The sequence below is a fragment of the Watersipora subatra genome, chromosome 2 (assembly GCF_963576615.1).
Source record: "Watersipora subatra chromosome 2, tzWatSuba1.1, whole genome shotgun sequence".
In the NCBI taxonomy this organism is placed as follows: Eukaryota; Metazoa; Bryozoa; class Gymnolaemata; order Cheilostomatida; family Watersiporidae; genus Watersipora; species Watersipora subatra.
Genome location: NC_088709.1, coordinates 76,621,392 through 76,638,441, shown reverse-complemented (window position 1 = coordinate 76,638,441; position 17,050 = coordinate 76,621,392). Strand labels below are relative to the sequence as shown.

Below are 17,050 nucleotides of genomic sequence, written 5' to 3'. Positions count from 1 at the left end.
GAATATATAGGACAATAGCTGCCGTGGAAGTTGCCTAACCAATTCAATAAAGACAGAAAATAAAATTACTGGACATGTGGATTACTGAGGATTATTATGGATTACTAGCTATCATCAGCATGAATGCACAAATGGAGGCATAAATTCCAGCAGCTTTCAGTAGCTATTCTGCATACCAACATCCTAGTGAAACTGTAAATACAAAGTAGGAACAATTATAGCGGATATTATCAGCATGCAGGATTTAGTAAGGTTTAAGACTTACTGAAGCATTGCAGCTGTTAATATACGTGAAATTATCAATCAGTCTTAAAAACCCGCCTTTATGACACTTCTACTCAATATACCATACCCGGTAATTGTATGTAGGTTTATTGGAGACCATATTGAATGGCACAATCTTTGACTTGCATGATATCACTGTTTATAAACATACATGTAAATTGTGCATTTGCCCAACAATACTGATGAGCTAACTGGAACAAACATGAAACATATTTTTTAATGAATGCAAGTTATATAGCTGACAGCACAACAGGCAGTGGAGGGCTTAAATTAATTTCGTGCAAGCAGGTGTTATTAGTTACGCAGTTAGGCCATTTTAGTTGCAGGACAATTATGGTTTTTGGGAGAATCATCATGGAAATTCCAACATCAGACCACAAGTCGATTCTGAAAGTGTTTTACAAGTGTTGTGACAAAGCACAAAAAATAAGACAAATTGGAACCTGTGCAGCCAATGACAGGTTGAGGTTGGTCTAAAATTAATGAGACAGCGCAGAGGGTGCAAGAAATATGGGAGTGTATAAAAGAGCAGCGACAGTGCTAGAGAAGCCAAACTGAGGGCATTTATAAGAAACCAAGACAACTAGAGAAGCTTACAACATATCCATATAGGTAGCAGTGGCTCAGACTATTTTAACAAGATGCATGGACCTAGATAATTCCAACCAGGAGTGGAGAATGGCTAGTCTATAAAGTCTTGAGAGAAAAGAAAGCCTATACACTCTTTTTTTCCCCGCCCATAGTTAGCCCTGTCACTACACTCTTAGTAAGCACACCGTAAACTGGAGAGGTGATACCATATTGCTAAATATATTACTATTTTTGCCTGAGATATTAAGGGATCAACTAAATAGTGCCATTCCTTTGACATCTTCAAGGTAAATAGACCTACAGAAACTTGGATGCTTGCTTTTGTTATTATAATAATTGTATTTAAAGATTTCTGAGCTCTACTATTTAACACTCTATGTCTATTAATTAACTAACACTCTATGTCTATTATCTAACACTCTATGTCTATCATTTAACACTCTATGTCTATTATCTAACACTCTATGTCTATTATCTAACACTCTATGTCTATCATTTAACACTCTATGTCTATTATCTAACACTCAATGTCTATTAACTAACACTCTATGTCTATTATCTAACACTCTATGTCTATCATTTAACACTCTATGTCTATTATTTAACACTCTATGTCTATTATCTAACACTCTATGTCTATCATTTAACACTCTATGTCTATTATCTAACACTCGATGTCTATTAACTAACACTCTATGTCTATTATCTAACACTCTATGTCTATCATTTAACACTCTATGTCTATTATCTAACACTCTATGTCTATTATCTAACACTCTATGTCTATTATCTAACACTCTATGTCTATTATCTAACACTCTATGTCTATCATTTAACACTCTATGTCTATTATCTAACACTCTATGTCTATTATCTAACACTCTATGTCTATTATCTAACACTCTATGTCTTGAGTATTTTCACAGAGGACTACCAATAAAGCGCTACAGTACTGTCACAGAAAGATATGACCATTCTGAGATAATTTGGTCCTACTCACCGTACTGAGAAAACATTGCTTGATTCTCTTGCTCAACTTTACTTTGTACAAACTTTTGACCAAAAGTGCCACTTTGAGGTCTAATTTTGTCCTGAGGGAAATTAAAATCGAGAAGCTAACTAATACAGATAAAACTATAAACATATCCATCTCTTTTTTATAAGACATTTTGATTCTAATTAATAATTACAGAAGAATTAAAATATAAAATCAAAAAATAAACTATTACCAGATATTATTATATTAAAGAATTTAAATTCTTTCTGAGATTGTTATCGTTGCACCAGTAACTCTCGTTAGTTGTAGAGTTTTTAACACTGTATAAAATAGTTCTCTGTACTCAATTTTAATGAAAATCATTAGTAATGAATATGAACAATACTCTCAAAGAATATGAATCATTATGCATCACTTCAACGCATCATAGCTTATTCATTCACTAACTTATCTAGGAACCCTGGTTGGTCTTCATGAGGGATAAACAGGTGAGTAAAGTTTATCCTTGTCTAACCGCTACTCAATATTTGTCTACGCTAGTCCAGGTGTAATTCAATAATGTTATGTAATAATAATAATAATTGTAATGTAATAGGTCCAATAATTCATAATGTAGATGTGACAAACCTATTTGCCAAAGTTCGGGTTAAAAATAATATTTGTCTTGCATTTTTAACTTATATTGTTATTTTAAAATCACCATTGTTATGTCTTTAACACTGTTATGTGTTTTTTAGAAAATTCATATTATACATATCTTTTTTGCATCAACACAAATATAAGTGCCAGATTTCATTTTTCATCTTGTTCTATTTCTGACTGTGTCTACTTTGTGTGCCTTTTACTCGGATTGTTTGAACTAATTATTCAGAAAGTGCCCAGATATAATTAATACCAACACTTAATAGTGAAAAGCACATTTTTATTTCTACAAGTCCAACATTGTATAAACTACAGAAACAAAAATAGTAACAAAAGGCTCTAAATAGGTTATAAAACACTATAAATGGGTTATAAAATCTATAAATAGGTTACAAGAGAAAGATCTATGAATTTTGTATTTAGTATAGGTACATTTTGTATGTCCCAACAAACTATACACTTTGTACTAGACACAAATTAGCTACTACAGTCTATTTTCTCGAAACTGTAAGAATCACCAAAGTTATGATAAATTTGGAGTTGCTCTCTCGTGTGAACGAAACAGCACGGTCAATCATGTTTGTCGGCATTTATTTGTGACGCGGCCCAATCGACGTTTTATTCAAATGAGCAAAAGATTCATGCGACGTCCTATGCATAAATAGACTAGGTAAAAGGTAGTAGTACCTAAAGCCACGCCTTCGTCCTCAAAAACAGCCGCAAACACCAAATGTCATTAGCAAAACATACGTTCATGTGAAAATTTAAATGCATGCAAATATTATATTACAATTATTTAATAAAAATTTTTACAATCTTATTGAAAAAAAAATTAACAGCAAGTAGTGGTTCGGTGTAGGCTATGTTTCCTGCATCAAAGCATCCCGTATCTGCAAATTTTAAACGTTTGAGCTATTATTAGTGCACGCACAGAACAGTGCAATAAATTAAAAACCCATAAAAATGTTACACGAATAGTATAAATTTTGCTATAGAAACTCAGAAGATGGCGCTCTTACAGCTTGACGATGAGGTATTTGTATTTCTGTTTGTTACACTGCAACAAGAGTCTGTTTAACCTTGTTAACTATGCATCGCTGTTCACATGCCCCTATTTGCGTAAGGGTCTCACACTGAGTTCTGCCATTAGGGCTGTGTATTGCCTTGTTTGTGTTGTAAAGCAGTCTCATTTGTGATAAAGTGGCCTCATTATTGAGATGTATTACGTTACTAACAATGTTCTTCCCTTGCCTTCTTATTTTATATACATAAAATACATTCTACATCTACATCTACAGTATGTTGTAGAGCTACAATCTGTTTTAGTTTATACCTGTTTACGTTATTGAAAAAGATAAACAAGCAACTATGCTGTGATATCCAAACAGAACAATATATCCATTCTCATTATCAACCACTCTCTTGGCATTGCTAATAGGAATCTGGTTTCGGATGCACTCTTGGTTATAGTGGTTATAATATGTGTTCACATATTTGGCCACATTACCTGATATTGATTTTTGTACTCATATTTGATGCAGCACATAATGATAGCTTGTATAATTCAATTTGATTCACGAAGCAACAATTTAGCATTACTAAATCTCCATTTAAGTTCAGTGTTTTAACTGAAGCTGGTCCTAAAACTCTCAACCTTATTAGCATTGGCTTCTTTCATTTTATTTTGTGTGACCTATTAAAATTTTTTCTGTTGTTTAACATTTAAACAGACAGTCAAACATGGATCACTCGAACTTCAAGGGACCGAGCAAAAGTGTTCGAATTATCAGAGCGTTCAAGTTATCAGAGCACTGTCACAAGTCCATATATTTACTTATTTATTAGTAGATACATGTACATATACAAACTATAATATAAATCAAAAGCACAAATGGCTTGTTTCAAATTAAATGCTTCTAATGTAAAGTTTAAAACGTTTTCATGAAAAAGTATAGAGATTTTTCTATCACTTGAGATTGGTTTGTTGTTTGAGGTGATGTTATTGCCAGGACGTTTTTCAGATTGACATTGGCAAAACTTGATCGTTGTTGAAATGCTCAAAAGAAAAGACATTTTTTTCTTTTGGGGTTTTACCCACGATCAATTTTGCCGTTTTTTCTTGAAGTTTATGCAGATTACCTTACTTTACCTGGGATTCGTTAAGAGCAACACTCCGAGGCAGTTCAATTAGAAGTTTTACGAGGTTTTACGATACATTCTATATCACTCACGCTTTTTTAATAGATACTTATTGAATGTACACACGTATTCTGTGTTTAGGTCAAACGATGAATAGTTTTTTGTAGCTCAGACAACGTATACGTTTAATTACAACATTTTTTAAGACGTTTTAAACATTCAACATTCCGACGTTGATTCAACACGGAATCAACGTCGGAAAACTATTCATCACGGGCTAGCCGGGTCACGCACTCAAGGATTTTCGCCACGCACATACAAAACAACATGCGATTTTTGTTTTGTATGTGCGTGGCGAAAATCCTTGCGCGCGTGACCCGGCTAGCCCGTGCTATTCATCGTATCGCAGTATAAATCAAATTTCACCAAACTTTTAGAAAAGTCGTTGACAAAAATATTTTGCCGATGGTGGTAATAACGACGCTTATGAATTACGAAATGATGAAGTTTACCTCTATGGCTTTGAATAAAGTGATTTTCTAAAGCGATAACAACCGTTTCGGTACCGTTGGGCAAAAAAACAGTTCGAATTAACAGTGTTGAGTTCGAGTTATCTATAGCAATTTATCATTACGAGGGAACGGACCAAAGAAAATGTTCGAGTTAACCATGTGTTCGAGCTATCCGTGGACGAGTTATCCATGTTTGACTGTACCTAAAACCCTCCAACATTTAAACTCTTACTCATTTTAAGGAGATGTTTAATATGACAGTGTTATTGAATGTTGCTGCTGTACAGTGTCTATTCCATAAGCTGTTTACTTTAAAAGTTTTAATCTAGTTTTTTGGATCAGTCTTGCATACCTATAGCTTATCTCTTCTAGTTCTTATATATTGAATATTAATGTAAACAGAATGTAAAACCTATTTGAATCCTACCAATGCCAATAAAGGGGTAACTGCGTCTTGCGTATATTTCTTGAGTCATATAAAGAATAAATGAGTTTTGGGAATAATTATTTTAAAAGTTAGTCCAGTTCAATTCTGTTAGTCTTCTACTAAAATCTGTAACAAGGACTCAATTAAGTTAAAATAACCTTTTCATTGCAGTTTATCTAGTGCAGCCGACTATGCAATGCTATGACACTTTATAACAACACAAATGACAATGCTCTTTTTGTTCCTGGAATATAAAATACATATAGAGTATAGAATTATACTAAAGATTGTTTTCTGTCCTGCACATCTTCATGAGCTTCCACTGTAAAGGAGCTGTCGCAACAGTAATGTCCACACATTTTGCTAAGGTGTTACTAACAACCTTTTTTTTAACCAGATGTAATCTCCTTCTGAAGCGTTTTATAATTGTTTCACATACTTGAACACAAGCAGTAGTCCAGTTAATAACATATGCGAAACAATTTCATGCTAGTTATAAATTGACTGCTTTATTTACTCAGCTAACTCAACGAAGATTAATGTAATAGACAAGACATTATAATTGCACCGTTTTCTTTTTTTCATGAATTTTTAGAGCTTTGTATGAGGTGGATTAACATCTTTGTTTACCTTTTAAAAAAATTTTCTTTTGCTTTCTGAAGGAATTTAAGCACTTTGTGTGCTACTGTCTATCAATATGAGTAATGTTTTATTGGTAATTCAATGGTTTGTAGACAGAAAATTTTAATAGTAACGGCATCTTTAACACTTTTATCAGAGATTTAAATATTACAAAAACAGCACATGCAAAGCTCACTACATTCACTAAAAAAGCTAAATGTATACATGTTTGATGAAAAGCGAATAGCTGAATCTTCCAACTCCGCTGAAATGTGGAAAGTGGTCAAGCAAGCTAGTGGAATGAAAGCTATCGAAGACAATGAAATTGTTAAGCTGCTTTCAGATAGCAATGATGAAATCATTAACAAACCAGCTACAAATAGCAAATAAATTTAACAATTATTTTACCCAAATAGGACCTCAGCTTGCTAAAGCTTTTCCTGAAAGCCAACTTGAGTTACATTCAATTAGGTCTAAAAGCTTTATTATTTCATGTAGACGAATGTGTTGTTAATAACACTTTAACTCGTCTTGTGTGCACCCTACCTTACATTACCCTTAACCTATATAATAAACATGACAATTAACACTGGCACTGTCTGTTCCTACTAACATGAAAGTTGCAAAGGTACTACTGTTGTTTAAAAAAGGATCAAAAATGGTGTCTAGCAATTATAGACCTATATCTATTCTACCAGTTTTTTAATAAGTTTTTGAGAAAGTCATGAACGCTCAGGTGCAGAATCATTTGGAAACACAGCATAATAACCTAACATCAATATGGGTTTTAAAAAGGAAAAGGCACACATAATGCGCTAATAGATTTTTCAAATCAGTCTTTTTCTGCTTTAAATGGAAACAACATAGTCCTAGGTATTTTTATTGACTTCTCGAAGGCGTTCGACACCATAAACACTCTATTTTGCTTCAAAAACTCACAGCTTATAGTTTTTCATGCAGCACTGTCGAACTAGTTAAAAGTTACCTTTCTGATAGAACTCGGTCAGTATATCTAGATAAATCTACTCGACTAGAATCACAACAAATTGAATGTGGGGTTCCACAAGGTTCTTTCCTCGGCCCTACATTGTTCCTTCTCTATATAAACGATTCAATTTATTATTCGAAACCCTTCTCTACTATTTTGTTTGCTGATGATACAAATCTGTTTTTTACTGACAAGAAATTAAATGATAATATCCACTTAATCAATTCCGCTTTAGATAGAGTTCAAAATTGGTGTACTGCAAACAAACTAACTCGTAACATTGATAAAACAAAGTTTATAATAATAAAAAATTATCAAAATAAATTTGAACCTTGCCAAAATATAAGTATAAACGGTAAGCCAATAAATAATGTTACAAATGTGAAATTCTTAGGAGTGTTATATAAACGGTGTGTACTACCATGACCTCGGGCATTAGCGTAGCCCGCGGCCCACCAGCTCGATTATACAACATGCCCTTTTTCTTTTCTTTTTTTGTATGGGCCACTAACCTTCCAGAAATACATTGGGACTCATTCATCAACTCACCTTGCTGGTGAAGTTTACCTTACGCTTTAACCCAGGTCTTCCTCCATCGACTCCTCCTGCGTACCATCACTCCCCAGCAACCCGGGGCTGCTGTCGTACCCGGCCGCACTACTCTCCTCACTCTCCTGATCCTCCACTCTCACTGTTGTATAAATCAGTGTACTCTTCTCGCTACTGCCAGCTCCATTGCCAGTCTGCACTGGCTTTTCCATCACTCTGACCTCCGCCGCTACCAATACTTTTACCGTGACCACTGTCACTACCAACACTCCTTCCACCAACATCTCCAACACTACTTCCACCAACCCTGACTAGCCCGGAGTCTTTTGGTTGGGTCAGTAATGACTCCTCAACCTCATCTCCGTCTCTTCCGTCTTTACCTCGCTCTCCCCAATAAGAGGCAGGCTCGACAGGCTTCCTGTGGGAGGTCTCCACCTGGGCCGTAACCGGCTGCACAGGGGATGGCACCACAGAGCTGGGAGTTGGCATAGGCCCAGACCTATCTAGCTCAACCTCACCTGCAACCAGTGCAGGTCTGCTACCAGCAATTCTCCCCTGAACCTCGGCTAACTCCTGCACCACTACCCTGAAAGCCTTGACATTTTCCAACTCCATGACTGCTGCCTCCCGTTTGGCTTTCAGCTTAGCCAATTTCTCCTTCGACTTCCTCCGCACCTCCCTTTCCTCTCTTTCAATCTCTGCTACCTTTTTCTCATGACCTTCTCTGTCTAACATTCCATTGCTGGATACCTCGGCTAAAAAAGAGCAAACATTTTCCATTACAGACACTGGTTCAGCTACTTTCTCAGCACCTTCCCTTACCTCATCGTGACTCTGTTCTCCATCACACCCCATAGACCCTTGCACATCTCTGGTGCCTTGGGCTGTCCCCTGTTGGCTACCAATTTCCACGTATTCGCTACTCTTCACTCCCTTGGTTTTACAAGTCCACCAATCTTGACCTGTGTGACCTCTCTTAACTTCGCTCTCTCTGTCAGACTTCTTTGTCAGGTTTTGCAACTCGACATCATCTGAAACATAACTTGACCCAGCAATAATGGTTCTTGACGAAAACGGCTTAACTGGCTTAATACTTCTACACTCCTTAACAGCCTCAAACTTACTTTCGCAAACCGCGTTTACAACAGCAAATAATTTAAGCTGCCTTAACTCAGTTATGCCCAAGAAGTTCGTTCTCAATCCTTTCACCACATATACCTCTGTCTCCATAACTCTATATTTACTTTCCAACTGAACACCTGCTTTACCGACTACTCTTAGCTTACGACCATCTATTCCCGCCAAAACAGTAGATGGCTCCTCTAGCCGTAGGTTCAGCCTTTCGGCCGTCCCCTCGGTTACAGTCGACACCTCTGCCCCAGTATCAAACGTAAATTCAACGTTCTTCCCATTGACCTTCAAAACCTGTACAATTCTCCTTTCTAGTCAACTGTCCTCCTCATACTTATCCCTAGAACCAGAGAACCTGACACTTCTGCCCTTACTACTATCTTGGTACCTCTCCTTATACTTCTCCCCCTCAAACCTATCCATACTGTTGTCCCTGTGCCTGCCAAATTTGTCTCTAATCTCGCGGGGGCTTCCTCGGCCCCTATACCTCTCCCCACTACTGTCCCTGCTACCATACCGCTCGTAGCTATTATCTCGACTACCTCCTGACCTCCTGCTACTACCCCGCCCGTCATAACCTACTTCTCTCCTATCCCTACAATAACGGGATACATGTCCTCGCTGTCCACAACAAAAACATTTAATGGAGGGACAACTCCTCATCTCATGCCCACTACGTTTACAATTGTAGCATACTCTACCTCCACTGCCGTCTCTACTGCTTGCTCTAGATCTAGAGACATGCCTCTCCCTGCTATTGTCTCTATACTTTCTACTGTCACCGTCTTTGTTATACTCCCTGCCTATTGTCCCATATCTACTAGCACCTTGCTCTTCACTACCATAATACTCTCTACTACTCCTCGGGCTACCCCTAGGGGAAGATCTACCTGCTGAATCATAACTTCTATCTCTATCATTACTCCTGTACTGCACTCGGCTATCAAACTCTGATACCTTTGCTACTTCTCTCTTAACCTCACTCTTTAAATCGGTACTTCTACCCTCACCTCTCAAAAATCTATCAGAGCTGTCGGCCATTTCTCGAGCCCTCAATGCCTCCTGCAATAACGCCCAAGTAAGATTGGCATTCTTCATTAACTCTCTGCTTACTTCTCTATTTCTCAACCCGTTAACCGCCACAATAAGGGCAAACCTTACCCTATCATTATCGTTAGTCACCTCTGCATATCTGCTCAAACTCTCTACCCGTTGTAAAAACTCTCTATCACTTTCCCCAAGTGTCTGCCTAGCCGTAAGGAACTTATGCCCCTTTACGAACATACTCTCCTGTCTACCATAATAACCCTGTAAAACCTCCACTGCCCCTTCATAAGTAGAATTTACGCCATCTACGTTAAACCCTGCACCTCTCAATACTTCTCTACCACTGTGCCCAATAGCTCTCAATAGTGGCACTAACCTAGCTCTACCTCTCATAATAGGGCGCCTATTTTCACCTTCACCTTCGTAACCTCTTCTCTCTACAGCACTCTCTATACATAAATTCATCTCCTCTATGAATCTCTCCCACGACCCATCACCGTGCTCTCCAAACACCAGCTTCGGAAACCCACTCTCCATCTCTACCCGATACAATATCTCCCTCGCCACGAATACGCTCTACCCCACTCGTATAATTAGTGTAACTCCCACCTCCGAATATGTAATAAATAATTACACCTCAACAACACTGCTACTACACCTCACAACACTACCCTAATAAATAATTGCACCTCAACAACACTGCTACTACACCTCACAACACTACCCTAATAAATAATTGCACCTCAAAAACACCGCTACTACACCTCACAACACTACCCTACCTCACGTTACCTCACCTACACGCCCGTGAAAGGGTCTATACAACCGTTTAACTTACCCGCAACCAGAAAAATTATCGCTAATGATAACAAAAAAGAAAAAAATCAGAGCTTCGTCAACTGCGCCATGTTTATATGTTATATGTTTTTATGTTATATAAACGGTGTGTACTCACATGCGGTTGATGCAAAGAAGAACTCTCTCCCAATCTCCTCACGCCTTTATACTCTTGTAACCTCTCGTACTTCCTGTAACCTCTCGTACTTCCCGTAACCTCTCGTAACTACCTGTAACTACCATGACCTCGGGCATTAGCGTAGCCCGCGGCCCACCAGCTCGATTATACAACAAGGAGTAGTTATTGACAACTCATTAAACTGGTCTTCTCATATTGATTATTTGAGAAGTCAACTGCATAAAAATTAGGGTATGATTTTTAAAGCCTCAGAAATTTTTCCAACTGACATTTTGATATCGTTTTATAACAGTTTAATAAACAGTAAACTAATTTATTGTTTAGAAGCATGGGGCAATGCTGCAGAGTGTCATTTGAATAAAATATTTTTTATTCAGAAGCGTCTAATGCGAATAATCTTCCATAAAAAAATCAAAGACCACACAGTTGATCTGTTCAAAATGGCTAATGTTCTTCCAATTGAGGAGTTATACAAACTCTGTTTAGGTGTTCTCGCTCATTCATCATTCTACTCTGACACTCATGTTCAACAACACTCTTATGCTACTCTTTATTTTTATGCCTTACCTTACCCTAAGTCTACATCTACAGCTGGACATCGACAGCTAACTTGCCAGTTGTCCAGTATTTGGAATGACTTACCAATATCGATCAGGTACATTGAAAATTCAAATAGTTTTAGGATTGCTTTAAAGAGGCATCTGCTTGACTCATTGGGATGGCTTTAGGTCTTAATATGTGAACATTTTTACATTAAGAAAATTTTCAATTTGGCCCTGCACCTTGATTAGCCCTGCTACTGTGCACGGGGGGGGGGGGGGGGGGGGGGGGGGGCCTTTATTACTCCCTATTGTATTATGATTGCTTATTCATATATGTATATTTATTTAGTTTATGTCTCTGTGTCCATCTGTTTTTATGATGAAAATAAACAAAAAAAAAAGTTTCCCATTTGTGTTGGTATTAAAACTATAGAAAAATCCCTATATTTTAATCATCTGTTACATATATGTATAAAGTATTGCCTAGTCGGCAATTAAAAAGCCCAGTCATCAGCAGTTCAGAAGCTCATCAAATGGAGGCAGACTATGGCTGCTAATTGACTCAAGCACGAAAATGTGACATTACTTTATAAACTTGATAAAGTCAAGTCACGTCTCCTCCAAATACCTCATGACTCAGCTTATCTCTCACTCACACATCTTCACTACTATCGTTTCGATATTACTACTGCAGTACTACCTCCTGATTGTGATATAGCGACCATAAGTTTTACTATTAACTTATATCTAGCATATAACTGCTGGCCTGATTTATATTTCTACAGAAAGTTGGATGAAATGAGCATCACTGAATTAGGCTAATTGAACTGACAAGGAAAATAAGGTTCCCTTTGGCACGTTTTCAGTCAATTATAGTCAATTAGTTCAATCCTTATAGCACAAGTCAATTGCAATAACACATTTTCAATGGTTATAATTTTTCAAATATAAACCAACAAATACCTTGGTGGAATTAGAATAGGCTGGCCCCTCTCTCCTGCTTGTTGGAGAGAGAACATAATATTTGGGTGTCGTAATAAGTGTTGTAGTTTTGACCAGTAACAAGTGTAGTTTTCAAATACCCAAATATAAATTTAACTATACAAGGTTGAATAGGAAAAGCTTGAACTGATACATATTTACCAGTCAATGTCAAGGATAAAACTAAGACATCAATATTTTCTATTTTCTCGGTAAAGAAAGTTACGAAGCAGTGCAATGGGATAGCTCTATAATGCCCCAAACAACAACTAGGCTAAAGGTTATATTTTTTCCTTTCACTTATAATTACCAATTCAATTAATCTTTTGACAAATTGTTTGAGAGATTTTTTCGTTTTGACCTCCTTTTGACCTTCAGACTTAGATTAAGCTTCTTCGGGCTGATCGCTGAACTTTCAACCTGTTTAACTAATGAACTATAGGTTAACTTACACTGTTATTTAACAATACGTTACCTTTTTAACAATGTTAGTTACCTTTTTTATTTATATGTTCTGTTGGGAAGGTTTTCTTTCACATGAAAACAAAATGATGGGTAAAAAATTTTTTGGTAGATTTGGCACATGAAATAGCGGCATTTTACACACATCCTTTTGCGGTTCATCCGGGTTCCACCCACGCGTTTTGTAAGCCATGTTGGTTGATAATATACTAATTTTTTATTTCTTTAGCCTCCGATAGTACAAGCTTGTTTTCAAGGAGATTGTAATGTAGTCAGGGCTATTACATACACTAAACCAGAGGATGTCAACTATCAGGTTAGTTGTTGCTCTTCTGTCGTTGTTCTTATTATAGCTAGCTTTTTCTATCTGAATTATATGATGTTCTGTCTAACAGATGGACTGTTTTTACTAGTTTAATATGTAATTGCAACAACACGAGTTCCAGATTTGTTCTTATGGTTCATTTGCTATGAGAGTTAATTTGTCCATACAGACAGCATATTGTCAGGCTAGAAAGAAATAGATATCTAAAGGAAAAGCCAGTGATGATGGGAAGGGAATCGCTGGTTATGACATGGCACTTTATTATTTGAAGTACAATATCATTTTGAAGACATCAATATGGGTGATAAGTCTGAGAAAGTAAAAGACAGAACATTTTTGTTACCCTTCCATCTACATAAATCTATAAGTCTGTCTGTCTGTATGTCCAGCTATCATAGCTATTAAAATCTAGGAATGAAAGATCCGCTTCGTGCTGGATTTGAACTCAGGACCTCCCGTTCACCAGTACGCGAGATACAATAAATTCCTTAGGCGATATGAGTCATTATGTCGGTTAAAATAAGCATAGCAGTCTGCGTTACACAATGTCACTAAAGCTTGTTCTCACGGCTCATATTGGTAATTTTGGCAATATGAATAGTAGCTTACTCAAATTAGTCATTGGCAATGTGCCAGGCTAATGGCAAGTGGCAGGCAACTATATTACCTGCCACTGTGTATAAGCTGTTTTTAATGCATCTATTGCAAGGATAATAATACTCTAAAAAATAAAGGTGGAGTCAAGCCTTTACCGTCGATCTCCTTAACATATGCTATTGTCAACATGTTGTATTTCAAACTTGGGATGCCCATAGTTGATAAGCATCGCACTTGGAAAATCAGTAGATATGTACATGGTTCTCCTTCACATAGCTTGGTTCTACGGTGTTCAACACTTTGAAGCCTAGCCTGGTAAACATAAGCAAGTCCCTGATCCTAGACCTTAATAACAACTTTTCATCAGCTAAGAAAAACACTTGAAGTGGAACAATTCCCATTTAATAGAACTTGAGATAGCACAACTCCATTTGAATTAAATATCATATTGAAGCTCCAAGCTTGTAAAACTCAGAAACATAATGGTTAATGTACCCGAGCTGGATAAAGTATATTTTTCATGAACAACTAAAATATTTAAAGCTCTTGTTGCTGAGAAGTTTTTTATATCTTGGTTTATTTTTTATCCTCTTTTACTAAGAATTTTAAACAATGTGTCATTAGAAACTAATATTCTGTCAGCCATTTTTCATTTTTCTCTCGGTAGGAAGCGCCCTCGGTATTCCGGCATATCTCAAGATCTGATTGTTCAATCGTTTTGAAACACCGGAATTATACTGAAAACATACTGTGCGAGTCAGCAAAATAATATAGTCCTATGTAAACTGAAGATATGGAAAAACAATGTGAAACTATGAAGCTGCCTGTTACAGTACTCAGGCGTAGGATCAGGTGGGAAAACAACTCCTCAATTTATCTCTGGCCGAGGCTTCAGAGTGTTAAATAATATTTAGGGATGCTTCATATTTTCTGTAGTTTTAAAATTGTGTAGAAAGAGAAGACTGCAAAAAGAAGAGTGAAAACAGGATCAAACTAATATATCCATTTTTTAGAAGTTACTAGTTATTGCAAGAAACAAAAGTGAAAGTGGTGCGAAAGTGAAGAGGCTAGACATGATGATTTAAGATAAAATGTAACAGTTATTAAATATAAAACTGGATAAGTTGATTTAAAGATCATATTGTGTAAGCTAGGCAAACTCTGTATCTCTATCACTACTATCTCTATCAACACCATCCTTTTGTATAATAAAATCTACAAATCTATTTGCCTGCCTTCAGTGTGAAGGTGGTGACAACAAAGACCTCTGACTTTTAGTTATGGCACTGTTTGGTTTCTTACATTTCGTTTATTATTATTTGTATTTAGCTTTTTACAAGGTTTATATGAAGCATTTGCTTTAATGTTATAATTACTTGATATTTTAATGTCAAGTTCGAGTTGTGGATCAAATTGAGTGAAATTCATTGTATTCTGATAGATATATGTGCTCCGACATGCAACTGTTTTGACGTGCAAAGAAAATATTTGAACGAAATAGCTTCATAAGTAGAGGGTTAACTGGATTTGGTATTATTACTGTGTGATTACTGATTACACTTCACCAATAATAACAATATACAAATTGTGATTAGCTCATATAGCCAAGTGACACAGGACATAGACTACACATTTACAGTCCTACTAACTGCTCTATATGTACTAGGGAGACGGTCAATTGGAGATGCTGATGATCGGCGTCATACAAGTCCCCAATTAAGCGATTAGCTGTTATTTCTAGTAGCCTAATAGATTTCTTTTGACTGTGCATCATCTTAGAGAGTTACACCTATTAATGTCATAGAAACTTGCGAATGGATGGCTTCTGAGTTACAAGACATCGCACTCTATATCTATTGTGATAGAAGTCAGATGTTAGTCTCCGTTGTTCTTCTTGTTTACACTAGTTTGTCTTACAGCTAGGACTTGAGTGTCTGTTCATGTGAGTTTGTCTTACAGCTAGGACTTGAGTGTCTGTTCATGTGAGTTTGTTTTACAGCTAGGACTTGAGTGTCTGTTCATGTGAGTTTGTCTTACAGCTAGGACTTGAGTGTCTGTTCATATGAGTTTGTCTTACAGCTAGGACTTGAGTGTCTGTTCATGTGAGTTTGTCTTACAGCTAGGACTTGAGTGTCTGTTCATGTGAGTTTGTCTTACAGCTAGGACTTGAGTGTCTGTTCATGTGAGTTTGTCTTACAGCTAGGACTTGAGTGTCTGTTCATGTGAGTTTGTCTTACAGCTAGGACTTGAGTGTCTGTTCATGCGAGTTTGTCTTACAGCTAGGACTTGAGTGTCTGTTCATGTGAGTTTGTCTTACAGCTAGGACTTGAGTGTCTATTCATGTGAGTTTGTCTTACAGCTAGGACTTGAGTGTCTGTTCATGTGAGTTTGTCTTACAGCTAGGACTTGAGTGTCTGTTCATGTGAGTTTATCTTACAGCTAGGACTTGAGTGTCTGTTCATGTGAGTTTGTCTTACAGCTAGGACTTGAGTGTCTGTTCATGTGAGTTTGTCTTACAGCTAGGACTTGAGTGTCTGTTCATGTGAGTTTGTCTTACAGCTAGGACTTGAGTGTCTGTTCATGTGAGTTTGTTTTACAGCTAGGACTTGAGTGTCTGTTCATGTGAGTTTGTCTTACAGCTAGGACTTGAGTGTCTGTTCATGTGAGTTTATCTTACAGCTAGGACTTGAGTGTCTGTTCATGTGAGTTTGTCTTACAGCTAGGACTTGAGTGTCTGTTCATGTGAGTTTGTCTTACAGCTAGGACTTGAGTGTCTGTTCATGTGAGTTTGTCTTACAGCTAGGACTTGAGTGTCTGTTCATGTGAGTTTGTTTTACAGCTAGGACTTGAGTGTCTGTTCATGTGAGTTTGTCTTACAGCTAGGACTTGAGTGTCTGTTCATGTGAGTTTGTCTTACAGCTAGGACTTGAGTGTCTGTTCATGTGAGTTTGTCTTACAGCTAGGACTTGAGTGTCTGTTCATGTGAGTTTGTCTTACAGCTAGGACTTGAGCGTCTGTTCATGTGAGTTTGTTTTACAGCTAGGACTTGTGTGTCTGTTTAAATTCTGTTCTCAAACCATTGTCTAATTTTTAGAGTTCGAATGTAATTAGTATTTTTTACTAACACAGTAGCCGCTGTAACGTTTCCTTACATTATGAGTAACTTATATTAGTGTCTTGGTGTGTTGAAGGTACTCTCGGAATATTCATAAGGTTTTATCCTTAACAATCCTAGAGT

At 36.9% G+C, this 17,050-nt stretch overlaps 1 protein-coding gene across 1 annotated transcript in view; it reads left to right on the top strand.

The window, feature by feature from the left end:
• Positions 1-3,407: 3,407 nt before the first annotated feature.
• The window catches only part of LOC137388816 (serine/threonine-protein phosphatase 6 regulatory ankyrin repeat subunit A-like), a 43,999-nt gene continuing 30,356 nt past the window's right edge, over positions 3,408-17,050 (top strand). The window contains exons 1-2 of the mRNA XM_068075267.1: positions 3,408-3,548; positions 13,120-13,206. Coding sequence (XP_067931368.1) covers positions 3,522-3,548; positions 13,120-13,206 — 114 coding nt within the window. The 5' untranslated portion in view covers positions 3,408-3,521. The remainder of the gene's footprint in view (positions 3,549-13,119; positions 13,207-17,050) is intronic.